The 12,601-nt window shown below is 37.9% G+C and overlaps 1 protein-coding gene across 1 annotated transcript in view; it reads left to right on the top strand.

Moving 5' to 3' along the window:
- Positions 1-12,601, top strand: part of CRBN (cereblon) — a 25,835-nt gene continuing 13,234 nt past the window's right edge. The window contains exons 1-5 of the mRNA XM_070576722.1: positions 1-165; positions 4,586-4,692; positions 5,312-5,514; positions 6,355-6,504; positions 10,980-11,139. Coding sequence (XP_070432823.1) covers positions 99-165; positions 4,586-4,692; positions 5,312-5,514; positions 6,355-6,504; positions 10,980-11,139 — 687 coding nt within the window. The 5' untranslated portion in view covers positions 1-98. The remainder of the gene's footprint in view (positions 166-4,585; positions 4,693-5,311; positions 5,515-6,354; positions 6,505-10,979; positions 11,140-12,601) is intronic.

Below are 12,601 nucleotides of genomic sequence, written 5' to 3' on the forward strand. Positions count from 1 at the left end.
CGCTGTGGCCCCGGTGCGCGGCGGCGGCGGCGCGGCGCGGACCCTCCCCCGGCGTCCGGGCGCCGCCCTGTCCCAGCCTCCTCTGCGGGTAAACAGACATGGCCGACGAGGGAGACCCGCAGGACGGTGCGCGGAACATGGGCAACCATCTGCCGCTCCTGCCTGGTAACTGCCCGGGGCTGGTCCCGGCAGCGGGAGGGGGCGAGGGTCGAGCCGCGAGTAGCGCGGTGGGGCCGGGGACGCGGGCGGGCGGGCGGGGGGCGCTGAGGCCGGCGGGGCCGCCCTGGGAGACGGGAGCACGGCAGGCCCCTGTCCAGCGACCGAGTCACGGCGCATCTCTTCCCGGCTCGGTCTCCCCCTGGCTGGGGGCGAGGGTTTTGGGGGCGAGGAGGGTGTTTGCTCCCAAGGGCAAGGTCCCGTCCTCTCCATCCTCGGTATGTCTAGAATTTGGTTTCAAGGAAATGATGTGAAACTAGGGGCTGGGGGGACCGGGCCAGGTTAGCGGCCGTTGCTTTTCCTGGACTTCTTCCTTTTGAGAAGAGTGACAGCTAACATGTACTGAGCACTTACCACGTCACGGGCCCTGCAGTAAGCGCTTTGCGTGCATTTCTCCGTTTCATTCTCCCCACCTCACTCTTCTGATCCCGATTTAGTTGGGTGAGAAATGGGTTGGTAGAGTAAATCAGTGACTTGTCTAAGGTCACGTAGGTGCAGAGCCGGAACTCCAACCAGAGTGCGTCTTTTTGGCATAACTGGTGTCTCTTAACCACTTCGTTGCGAAGACAGTATTTGGTCTGTTTTTCTCAGGCAAGTAGTTCAAGCACGTGGTACAGTATGGTTACTTGGACTTAGGAGTGTGATGTTAAACTCGGTCTTCTCTTTCCTTTATGTTTTGTGAAAATTTAGACCTTGGCCTTATGTTGGAATACTGGGCAGAAAAAAACGCCTGGAATTATTGTACATACTCGTCCTGGAGTGCTATTGACGAGATGCTTTCCAAGAGGTGTATCAGCCAAACTGAGACTATTAGTTGAGTCCCTTCTCTGTATGCCAGGAAGTGTGTTAGGTGCTGTGGAGATGAAACGAGGTATGATACACAGTCTGGTACTTGAGGAGGTTTGTAATTTGTATGAGGCTCCTGAAAATATAACTAGCAGAAGGTACTTGATTTAGGGCCAGATGATCGAATGCTATTAGCGTCCTTTAGAGGGATTGGAGAAAAGCATTGTGAGGTGGATCTGGAGGCATCCAAAAGCACATACTTAGGACAGGGTTGTGGAAGATAACGGCCTAGAGGTAGGTTGGGGATAGATCGGGTCTAAGTTGTTGGAGAGCTTGCATCTCTTGCCAGTGGAGTTGGGTTTTTCCCTCTGGACTGCCAAGAAATAATTGTGGGTTTCAAGCAGTTGCCTAAAGAAAGCTATGCTTGGAGGATTAATTTGTCCACTGGGAGTTGCATGGATTGGAGGAGAAAGTGACTGAATTCATGCCCATCAGATAGAAGGGACTTTTTGTATAAAAATAAACCCGAGTCAGAGAGTCAGTGGTTGTTCCTGACCAGCCTACCTGAATTGACATAAAGGTAAGTATGTCAACCTTCGACTGAGGAGCCGAGCTGTTTATTTCAGAGACATCAGCCCAACTCTGTATGTGCTAAATTCACTGTTTCCGGGAGGATACTGATGTTCTGGTTGGCATTCACATAGTGCTCCTGCATGAGGTGACTCATCAGACTTCATCCTCATGGTTCTGAATAGTCAGTGTTTGTTATGTTGGAAAAAATCAGGAGTGAGAGGGCCCAGAGAGGTTATTGATATAATAATAATGCTTTTCTAAATCATGTGAGTTTTATTTGTAAAGAAACATTGGATTGTTTATAAATCCACGTCATATGAGTTGTTTTGAAGAGTAATCCTCTTTAAGTGCTAAGGAAAGAGCTTGATATTTAAACTGCAAAGAATCTATCTTGGGGGCCAGCCCGGTGGCGCAGCAGTTAAGTGCACATGTTCTGCTTTCGTGGCATGGGGTTCACTGGTTCGAATCCCGGGTGCAGAGATGGCACAGCTTGGCAAGCCATGCTGTGGTAGGCATCCCGCATATAAAGTAGAGGAAGATGGGCACGGATGTTAGCTCAGGGCCAGTCTTCCTCAGTGAAAAGAGGAGGATTGGCAGCAGTTACCTCAGGGCTAATCTTCCTTAAAAAAAAAAAAAAAAGAAAGAAAGAAAAAAAACAATCTATCTTGTTCAAAGGAAACATTAATAGATAAGTAGCCAAGTAGGGGGAAGTGGATTTCAGTGGTACTGAGAAAGGCTGCTATTTATAAGGAAATCATTTAGAGACTAGAAGTCAGAACAGTTAAAATGTAAATTTTAAAATTATGAATTCTAGCCTTTGAGCAAATAGTTGATCTTTTAAACTTTCTGTAATGGAGCAATAAAGAGGGTCTCTCTGCATGCCAAGTGAAAGCCATACTGTCAGAATTGCAAATACAGGAAATTAGAATCAACAGTTTAGATTTTTCTTTGTTAACTCTTGATGAAACGTCTATATTCTTAGGAAAAATTTCTATGGAGTGTTAGACCATTGGTCATTTGAATATAAGTTGAAATAATTACGTTCTTCTCTTTGACAAAGCCATATATCTAGGAATTCTTAAGAATTAATAGAAAGTCCAAGGCAATTACCGTGTTGAAAAACATTTATATTTTCTTGTCAGGGACCTAGCTGGAGGTAGTTTGAATAAATAATGAATTACACAAAGGATAATGACTATTTTGTAATGACATTTTATCTATTTAGAAGTTTATTTGGGGCGTTTAAAAATACATGAAATATGAGGTCAAAATGAGATTCAGTAAATCTCTATTCATTTGCCTAGGCCAGAGTTTCTCAACCTCAGCACTTTTGACGTTTTAGGCTGGAGAATTCTTTGTTGTGGGAGACTGTCCTGTGCCTTGTAGGATGTTTGGTGCCATCCCTGACCTCCACCCACTAGATGCCAGTAGGACTCCCCTGGTTATAGCAACTCAAAATAGTTCCAGACATTTCCAAAAATCCCCTGAGGGGCAAAATCACCCCACCTTGAGAACTATTGATTTGCAATAGGAATTTTACCCATAGCTGGCGTGAAAAGAACAGTCTCCCATTTAATAGAATAGCACCTATATAATGTAACTTTTTCTGACTTTCATCCCTATTATAAGTAACATCAGATTTTTTAAAGTAGATTAGCTTAGTTTTCATAATTTAAAAATTGTGTGGAGAAAGCTAAGACATTTCTTTTAAAATACGTTTTATGTTTCATGTGAACTGTATTCTTAAATTTAAAATTCCAAAGCAAAATGTGTATGAAAATGATCACAGACATTTCATTTTTAAATAATGTAGTGACAGCCAGGGAGGTGATGTCACTGCTATGAAAATCTTTCTGTCAGTTAAAATTTTTCAATTTTAATTAATGTGTCTGCCTTCCTTCCTCCCTTTTTCCCTCCTTCCTTCCTATCTTTAGAACTTTTAAAAGTTGAGAGTTTGAAAGAATCTTAAGGATTGTCTTCTTCATGCCTGTCATTTTTCAGATAAGGAAACTAAGGTTTGATCCAGTGGAATGAGTTGTCTAAGGTGTCAAAATTAGTTACTGGCAAGGGAGAAGAGACAGATCTGCCACACAGAAGAATTTCAAATAACTTATGTAGATATTCCGCCTTCAATGGGGTGGGGCATAATTCCTCACCCCTTAAGTGTGAGCTGTGCCTAGTGACTTGCTTCCAAAGAGTATTGTGTGGAAAGGAGGAAAAACGTAACTTTACCGTGGAGAAACCTAACAAACACAACCTCAGCCAGGTGATCGAGGTCACCCTCAGTGGTGATAGGTCATATTGATAGTATGCACCCTTGATATGACGTCATGAAAATGGCCGTTCACCTCTGTGATCTTCCTCCCCAAAAGATATAACATATAACCTCCGTCTAATCATGAGAAATACATCAAACAAATCCTAATTGAGAGACACAGTACAAAATGCCCGACCAGTATTCCTCAAAACTGTAAAGGTCGTCAAAAACAAGGCAAGTGGGAGAAGCCGTCCCAGCCCAGAGGAAGCTAAGGACACATGACAACTAAATGTAACGTGGTGTCCTGAATAGGACACTGCAGCAGAAAAGGATAGTGAGGAAAAACTAAGGAAATTCAAATAAAATGTGGAGTTTAGTTAATAGTAATGTACCAACACTGATTCCTTAGTTGCTACAAATGTACCATACTGCTATAAGATGTAGACTTAGGGGAAAATGGATATGACGTATACAGGAACTGTCTGTACTGTCTTTGCAACTTTTTTGTAAATTTTAAATTATTCTAAAATAAAAGATTGGTTTAAAAGAAAGTCGTTGGTGAGAGAACCCAGCATAGACCTCAGCCCTCTGTCTGCCTCTGTGACAGTCCTGCAGAGATTACCAACTATGGGTGATATTTAGAAGAACTCTTCTGAAGGGCTCAGAATCCTCATGAAGGAATAATACATTTGCAAGAAAACATAGCTTTGACATTTTCATGCATCTGGTTTTTTTCTTATTCTACTTTTACAGCAGAGAGTGAGGAAGAAGATGAAATGGAAGTTGAAGACCAAGATAGCAAAGAAGCTAAAAAACCAAACATCATAAATTTTGACACCAGTCTGCCAACATCACATACAGTATGTAATTTAGTAGCAGATCTAATATAACAGATATATCCATTTAACTCTAGGTAAAAGTTCCTGAAAACAAGTGACTGATTTTAGCATTACTGTATATTACCTCACACCAGAAATTGTGAGTAAGGACATGTGCTATTTGCCAATGGATAAACACACTTAGCTGTGGTTTTTAAGCAGTTTCATATTATGTCCTGGTGTAATTCTTTGAGGAATAGTCACCCTCCTTACATTTTTGCTCGTAATGGAGCTACTAAAGTACTTCTTACTGTCTGTACTACTGGGTACCAGGGGGTTATTTAACATGCTAACATTTTATACTTGCCATTTGTGATATTTGCGTATAGAAGTGTTTCTTATCTTAGTCAAAATAAAATATTTTTAAATAAAAAATGTTCTTGAATTTGTATGTGAGAGATTTTTCACAAAGTATCAGAAATTCTACTTCTAAGAGTCAAAATTACACTTTCCTATGGGGTGCTGATACACCAAGTTTATTGTTTAAACGTTTGTACCCTTTGTTTATATGTCATTTGCTCTAATTTCTCTTTAGACTGTTGAGTTTGTATTTTTATTACATATCTATAGTGACACTGTATGTGTGTATGTTCTTGAATAGTACCTGGGCTCTGATATGGAAGAATTCCATGGCAGGACCTTGCATGATGATGACAGCTGCCAGGTGATTCCAGTTCTGCCGCAGGTGATGATGATCCTGATTCCTGGGCAGACCTTACCTCTTCAGCTTTTTCACCCTCAAGAAGTCAGTATGGTGCGGAATCTAATTCAGAAAGATAGAACCTTTGCAGTTCTTGCGTACAGGTAAAACATTAGAGTGAATTTGCTTAACATATTTTCTCTCGTGTATAGTCACAGCAGAGGTCAGTGTGAAAGCCAAAACCGATGATTGTTTTGCATGCATAGGAGATTGAGTCAGGTAGTGAGGTAAAAAATTGTGAGGAAAAGATTGAAAGGGCAAGTTGGAGTATTTTTGTTATTATTACCATCTAAATCAGACATTTACTTTCACACGCAATTGAACCATCTGGTATTTGAAATTTTTTAAATCATTAATATTTAGTGAAAAATGTTTCTAGAATCATATTTTCAAGAACTGTCTTTATTTAAAGAGAAAGAGGGCTTTTACATTTGAATGTAAAGGATTACTTTTACAAAAGAATGACTTGTTCTTTCTCTCTCTCTGTCTCTCAAAATTCTTAAGTTGTCCCATTACACATCAGCGGTAAACTGAAGCTGAATTTCAAGTATCCTGTTGGCAGCTGGAGGCAATCTGTAGTAGAGGCAGGAAATGAATACAGGAAGTTCCCACCCCAGTAGGGTGCTGCTGAGAAGCAGCAGAAATGGTCCACGGAAGTAAAAGAATGTTTGGTTTGGGAAATGAGAGTTTAAACCCCTATCAAACCTACATCATTTTCAGTGACTAGAAATGTATTCTTTTCCTAAAAGTGCTCTAATTGTACTTTCTGAAGCCTCCTTATATATTCAAATTCCCCCATACGATTTTAAAATAAACAAAATTATTATAACTTTGGTGAGGTCTGATTACTATAAATTGTTTTCCCATGTGTGTTGCTTTTGCCACCTTGCATATTTAAAAATTAAATGTTCAAAACTGTTTCCTTCTAAAATTTACCTTGGAAGTAATGTACAGGAAAGGGAAGCACAGTTCGGAACAACAGCAGAGATATATGCCTATCGAGAAGAACAGGACTTTGGAATTGAGATAGTGAAAGTGAAAGCAATCGGAAGACAAAGGTTCAAAGTCCTTGAGCTAAGAACACAGTCGGATGGGTAAGAAATACCATATCTCTTAAAGCTATGTATACATCTTAAAATGAACTGGGGTTCTTATATATTTTGTATTCTACTGGCCTTCCTCATTTGTAACTTGTAACTAGTTGTTCTCTTTCTCTTTGAAGGTATAGCCTAGTGGTTTCCAACTTTGCTGTGCATCAGAATCACCTGGACAGTTTTTAATACTGTAGAAGCTTGAGTTCCAATCTCATCTCCCATCCCTAGAGTGTGATTAGCCTGGGATGAGGCTGCAGCATCTTTTTTCATGATTTCCAGGTGATTCTAATGTCCCTCCAGGTTTGAGAACAGAAATGTAAACCCAAAAGGCAGTGTCATTTGGGGCATGGCTTCTTTGGGATTGAAGACCTCTCCTCAGAGTGACAAGGGGTGAAGAAGCCAGAGGCTTGTGAGCTTTCTGCTCATGGGGACAACTGTGGGGTTTACAGCATTCCTGTGGTGTTTGAAAGCCATGTTGGTTATACCTGCCAACTGGTCCATCTGAGCTGTAGAAACCATTTACATTTAGTGCCTATCTCCAGTGAGAATTTTTAGCACTCATAAATGTATTACATACATAATAAAGTGATAGTAAATGCTTGTTGTCTCTGTAACTTATAAAGTTTGCTGTTTTAGCATGGCTCTCATACTAACCTCATTTTAACAAATCCAGTTTACTTTATCCTCTTAAAAAAACAAACAAAGCATTTGTCCTGCTCATTGCATGGTAACTCTTATGGGATTGGGTCTCAACTCTGGCGCAGAAGAATCACCTGTGAAGTCTTAGAAAGATAAAGATTCTTGAGTTCTACCCAGTCCTAGGGAATTGGTTTCTTATCTATAGCCAGAGTCGAAAATCTCATCAGACCTCTGTTTTGCACAGGTAGTGTCTTCTGAACATATGGAAATTCAGAGTATTTTTTAAGATTTAAAAAATAATGTGAGCTGCATGAGGGCAAGAACTTTTTGTTTTGTTCACATAGTGGGCATTCATAAACATTACTGAATTATGAAAATATAGATGTGTCAGGCAACCCTTTGGAACTAGAGGGAGCTTAGAAAAATGAGGGATGGAGGGGCCTCAGCCCTTAGGGGTTTTTAGTTCTTCCTTCCTGGTACTCCCCAGGAAGTTCACCGTGCAGACTCTCACAGCATTGAACACTTGTACTCTCATTATAGGATTCTGTGTCTGTGTCCCTCAATAGTTGAGCTGCTCAAGGACAATGACTAAGACTTGTTTATGTTCTACATTTATGACCATAAATGTTACATAAATGAATGAAAGAATGTCTTCCTGAGGGCTCTGCATTGGGAGAATTAGCAAGGTGTTTTGTAACTGTGGATTTTACTAAAAGTTCTGTTTTTAAAGTACTTCCTATCCTCATGCTTATACAATTTGATTATTTGTGAATACTGCATTCCAGAAACCATAATGGAAAATTGACTTGGGGAAAAGTATATTTCTGAGACTGTCTTGACATTAGTGACTTTTGATTGTGGAAAAACCATTTTGAACACAAGATGGCAGTAGACCATTAACTCTGAAAACAAGGAATATATATTTAACTCTAGTAAAGATTAGCATCAAACTAATAGGAGTGGACAAGACTTGGAAGGGGCACATTCTCTTGAGCATTCCAGAGACCCACGACTAAGAGCTCCTACAAATATGAGTCTGTCTTCATTTAAAAGGCCTCCATGGAGTGAGATTTCTCTGGCTCCACTGCCCCTCTGGTCCTGTAACTACCTTCACTAGAAATTCTGAGATGGAAGAAACCAAGGAGATAATTTGATGCAATCTCCTCTTTTTCCAAACAAGGAAACCAAGTACTCTTAAAGAGAGCAAGTGATTTGCCTAAAGTCATACAGCTAGTAAGCAAGAGCTGGTCAGTTCTAGGTCCCCTGACTTTCCAATCCAGCACTCTTTCCACTGTACCAATATATCTCAATAGCACATTTGAAATGCAAGCCAGTTTCCTTTCTCCAGCACAGTAGTACCAGATAATAGTCATTTGTCTTTTATATAAATGACCCTTTATATATAAAAAGTATACTGCTACTCTCTGGCCTTTTCTAAGTTGTCTTTGTTTTTTTTTCTTTTCTCCCTGAAGCCCTAGTACATAGCTGTATATCCTAGTTATAGGTCATTCTAGTTATTCTACATGGGATGCTGCCACAGCATGGCTTGATAAGTGGTGCATAGGTCTGCACCCAGGATCTGAACCGGCGAACCCCGACCGCCAAAGCAGAGTGCGCAAACTTAACCACTCAGCCATGGGGCCAGCCCTGTCTTTATTTCTTTAGTATCTCCTGAACACGTGGAATTTTTTTTTTTGAAAATTAATGAAAAAATAGAAGTGTATCATTAAATCACTGTAGGACTCTTCAGAAAAGCTTGAGTATTTCTTAGCATGTAGAGAGGAAGTGAACATTAATACCCTATTTGAAATTAGAGAAGTCCTCTTACCTATCATAATTGAGACCAATGATTGTTAGTCAAAAAAGTTAATGAAAGCTGGAAATCATAAAAAGTTATATGTATATACCTTAAATATTTTAACTTAAAAGATATAGATGTACATTCATTTTTCACTTGATGGCCAGACAAGATAACTTTGAATTGGTTCTGCAGATTGGAGATGGCAGTAGTCTTTCTTTCATAAACAGCTTTCACTGTGCATCATCTATCTACAGTTTATGCCTATAGTTTTTCTTTAAAGAGAGATTCAGTGATAATCACAAGTGCAGAATCCTTCCAGATTTGTGCAGTTTTTTCCTACTATTAGAATTTTCTGAACCTAATTTGAAAACATTTTTTATGGGTCAACCTAATATTCATTGAAGCAATTTTATTTTTGTACTCATATTTCATTGGTTTTTATAATATTTATAGAAATTAATGTAACTATAATCACAAAACAACTGCCATAAATAGGTTGGAAAGAAACAGAGCTAGCTTATGTTAAAAACAAAACTCAGCTGCAGGGAGAAGAACCAGGCCTGTGCGTGCATCAGTCCCTGGGCTTGTTTAACAAAAGTAACGGAGAGCATTGCTCGGTCCTACAGGGCAATTCAGACAGCTTGTACCGCAGACTAATTTTTAAACAGCAAACCAGTTTTTCAGTAACATTAATGTTTTTATCATAAGAAAATCTTATCTAATAGTTGGGTGAAACATAATTTTTAATTTAGTTACTGATGACCTTAAAGAAAAATCGGATTTCAAAAATTTCTATAGAATAATATGTACTTTTGCTTTAAAAATATGATTATCAAGTATTTGTGTTCATGTGGTGAGGTGAAGAAAATTGAAGTTTTAGTTTTTTAAGGAGCTCTAATAATATAAGAACATTTAAACATAATTTGAATACATTCAATTTTTTTTTTAACATTTTCCAAAGTCATGTAGACATAAATTTGAGCTTGCAGGAAAGAATTGAAGTTAGTGGAGTGACTCTAATGTTATCATTAAATTAAAGCTAGATATTTTCAGACATAATTAGCTATTTTCATTTAATAAATAAGTAGAAATATTAAAATTTCATTCATGACTTTTTGTTGGTCAGGACCGTGGTTAATATGAAAGACCACTTTAGAATTCCTAATCATAATTAATGAGGCAGCGGCTTTTAATAAACTTAGTCAGTCTGACAGTGATTTGTTCCAGCATTTGAATGTACTGATATATTCTATATTTCAAAGTAAATCCAGGAGATAGAATGACTCGTAAGAAAATAGCTCACGCATACAACCTACCTGTTGGCATTAGTTCATGAAAAGATGTTTGCAATTATGATATTCTCAAGTAGCATTCTGGAAATGATGACTTTCCTATCATGAGAGTTTAATTTTTAAGTAAAAAGAGATCATATAATGCACATTTTGATTCTTTGCATATTCAAGTTAAATGTTTGAGAATGAGAAAAGAAATGCACATAAAAATAAAGGCTACATGTAATTCTCTAGTCTTATTTTAACTCATCCATGTAAATGAGTTCTTGATTTTCTCTTCCTTTCTCTACTACTTCTCAGGTTAGATGATTTATGAGAAGGGATAGGTGTAAGAGTCAGGCAGCATAAGGAAATGGAGAGATGGGAGGGGTGGGGTGTCTTAAGAAATTAATTTAGAAGTATCAAGATACACAGTAGCAGTTGTAGGTATGTTGATTTTTTTTCACTTTGTTTTATTTATAGACTGTATATTTATCTGAAATGTTAAAATCTTCCTTTTCCATTCCACAGTGAGATTGGAAATCTACACCTTAGGTTATCTTTGGTTTTAACTTTGGTATGATTTATGAAAAAAAGTAATTTTTGAAAATTTCATGTATCTTAACATCAGCATTTGATGAATATGTTTAAAAAGAAAACTTTGAAAATCTTAGTATTTCAATTTACCCGTATGTTTAGAAACTTAATAGTTTGAGTTAGTTTATCTTGAAAATGAACACCATGCTTGGTTCTCTTTATTTTAGAATCCAGCAAGCTAAAGTGCAAATTCTTCCTGAATGTGTGTTGCCTTCAACCATGTCTGCAGTTCAGTTAGAATCTCTCAATAAGTGCCAGATATTTCCTTCAAAACCTGTCTCATGGGAAGACCAGTATTCATATAAATGGTGGCAGAAATACCAGAAGGTAGGAAACTAATTTTTTATGTACTTTCAAAAAATGAAGACAGGTTGTTTTCTTCCTGTTTTTAAGAAAGAAACACAAACAACTTTCATGATTCGTTCCCCAGACAGCTTCTGTGGCAGTACTCTGACTGCATTTCATCATAGCTGGAACTTCTAAAAATTTCATAGGCAGCTATTTATGTAAAAGCAGTTTACAAAAGTAGTAAAATGTCGATACTGTAAGGTGTTCTTGCTATTATGTGTATCAGTTATGTATTAACAGCTTGTGATAATTCTACAGGAATCTCTTACTAAACTGTGCTAGATCAGATGTTTGCCTCTTGAAACATAAACATATTATCTTAAAGAAAAGAGATTTGGGGGTAGCACATAGTAGTAGAGTAAATTTTACTTCTTCCAGACTTCTGAAAGAAAAGCTTTTTAGCTGTCTTTTTGTATAACACCATTGACATCACAAAAATTGGCTTGAGACTAGGTCCTCTTTAAAAATATTGCTTGTTTAGGCATCAATTCTTATGTATATCCTTTTGGCTAGATCATTTTTTCTCTTAGAAAAAAATTAATGAAGCCTCTTCCTGCTCATTTATAAGATGCATCAGCTCTGAGTGTGAAATGGGTAATATTTGATTTCTGCCTAAAAGAAAAGATTACTAGTTCCTAAATTAAGAATAAATTGGCTTTTTGAGATTTATCGTTTAAAAATATGGAAAGACAATTCCCATTGTAACCTGAGAAATTCTGCATTAATCATCCCTTACTCTTTGTCAAGTAGAGTAGTGAAGGTTTTAATTTTGATGTAAATAGTATACATTAAATTTAAAGGGGTCTCATAGACTAGTCAGTGTACCACCACTTTTACATTCTTGGAGTAGAATTCGTCTAGTTTTCAGACAGAACCTTGTGCAGGACGACTGCTTGGTGGGCATCAGGCTCATAACTGGATTTCTGTAGACTTTTTGGTCTTGTTATTCTGTGTTTCAGTTGACCAATCCGGACATGATATAGTGTGTTTTAATTAGTATTTCTAAGAAGATTCTAATGAAAAAGTTATTAGACTGTTTAAAGATTCCCAAGCAACCTCGAAACTAACATTTTTGAAGATTTAACAATAGTGTTACTGCCATAAGTTAGCAGGCAACTCTCTCATAGTAGTACAGTACTTCTTTTTTCAAACCTGATACACACTTTAAATATACTTTTACCTTTGGTTATTTTAACAGTAGAACAGTGGAAGATTTTGTTTGTTATAGTCATTTTAAATGTAACTGCTGAAAATAAGTATGTCAAAGATCACTCTGATGGTACATGGCCTCCACGGAGTGGTTTTGGAGTTTATTGAATCATTTAGTGCTTAATCGTGTGTTTGGCACTGGATAGTACTGAGATGTTATGTGGCAAGTAACTACATCAAGATGCTGCCTGCATATCATCTCAATATTTTAGATAGTTGTATATTTCAATCA

Source organism: Equus przewalskii, chromosome 15, assembly GCF_037783145.1.
Source record: "Equus przewalskii isolate Varuska chromosome 15, EquPr2, whole genome shotgun sequence".
NCBI lineage: Eukaryota > Metazoa > Chordata > Mammalia > Perissodactyla > Equidae > Equus > Equus przewalskii.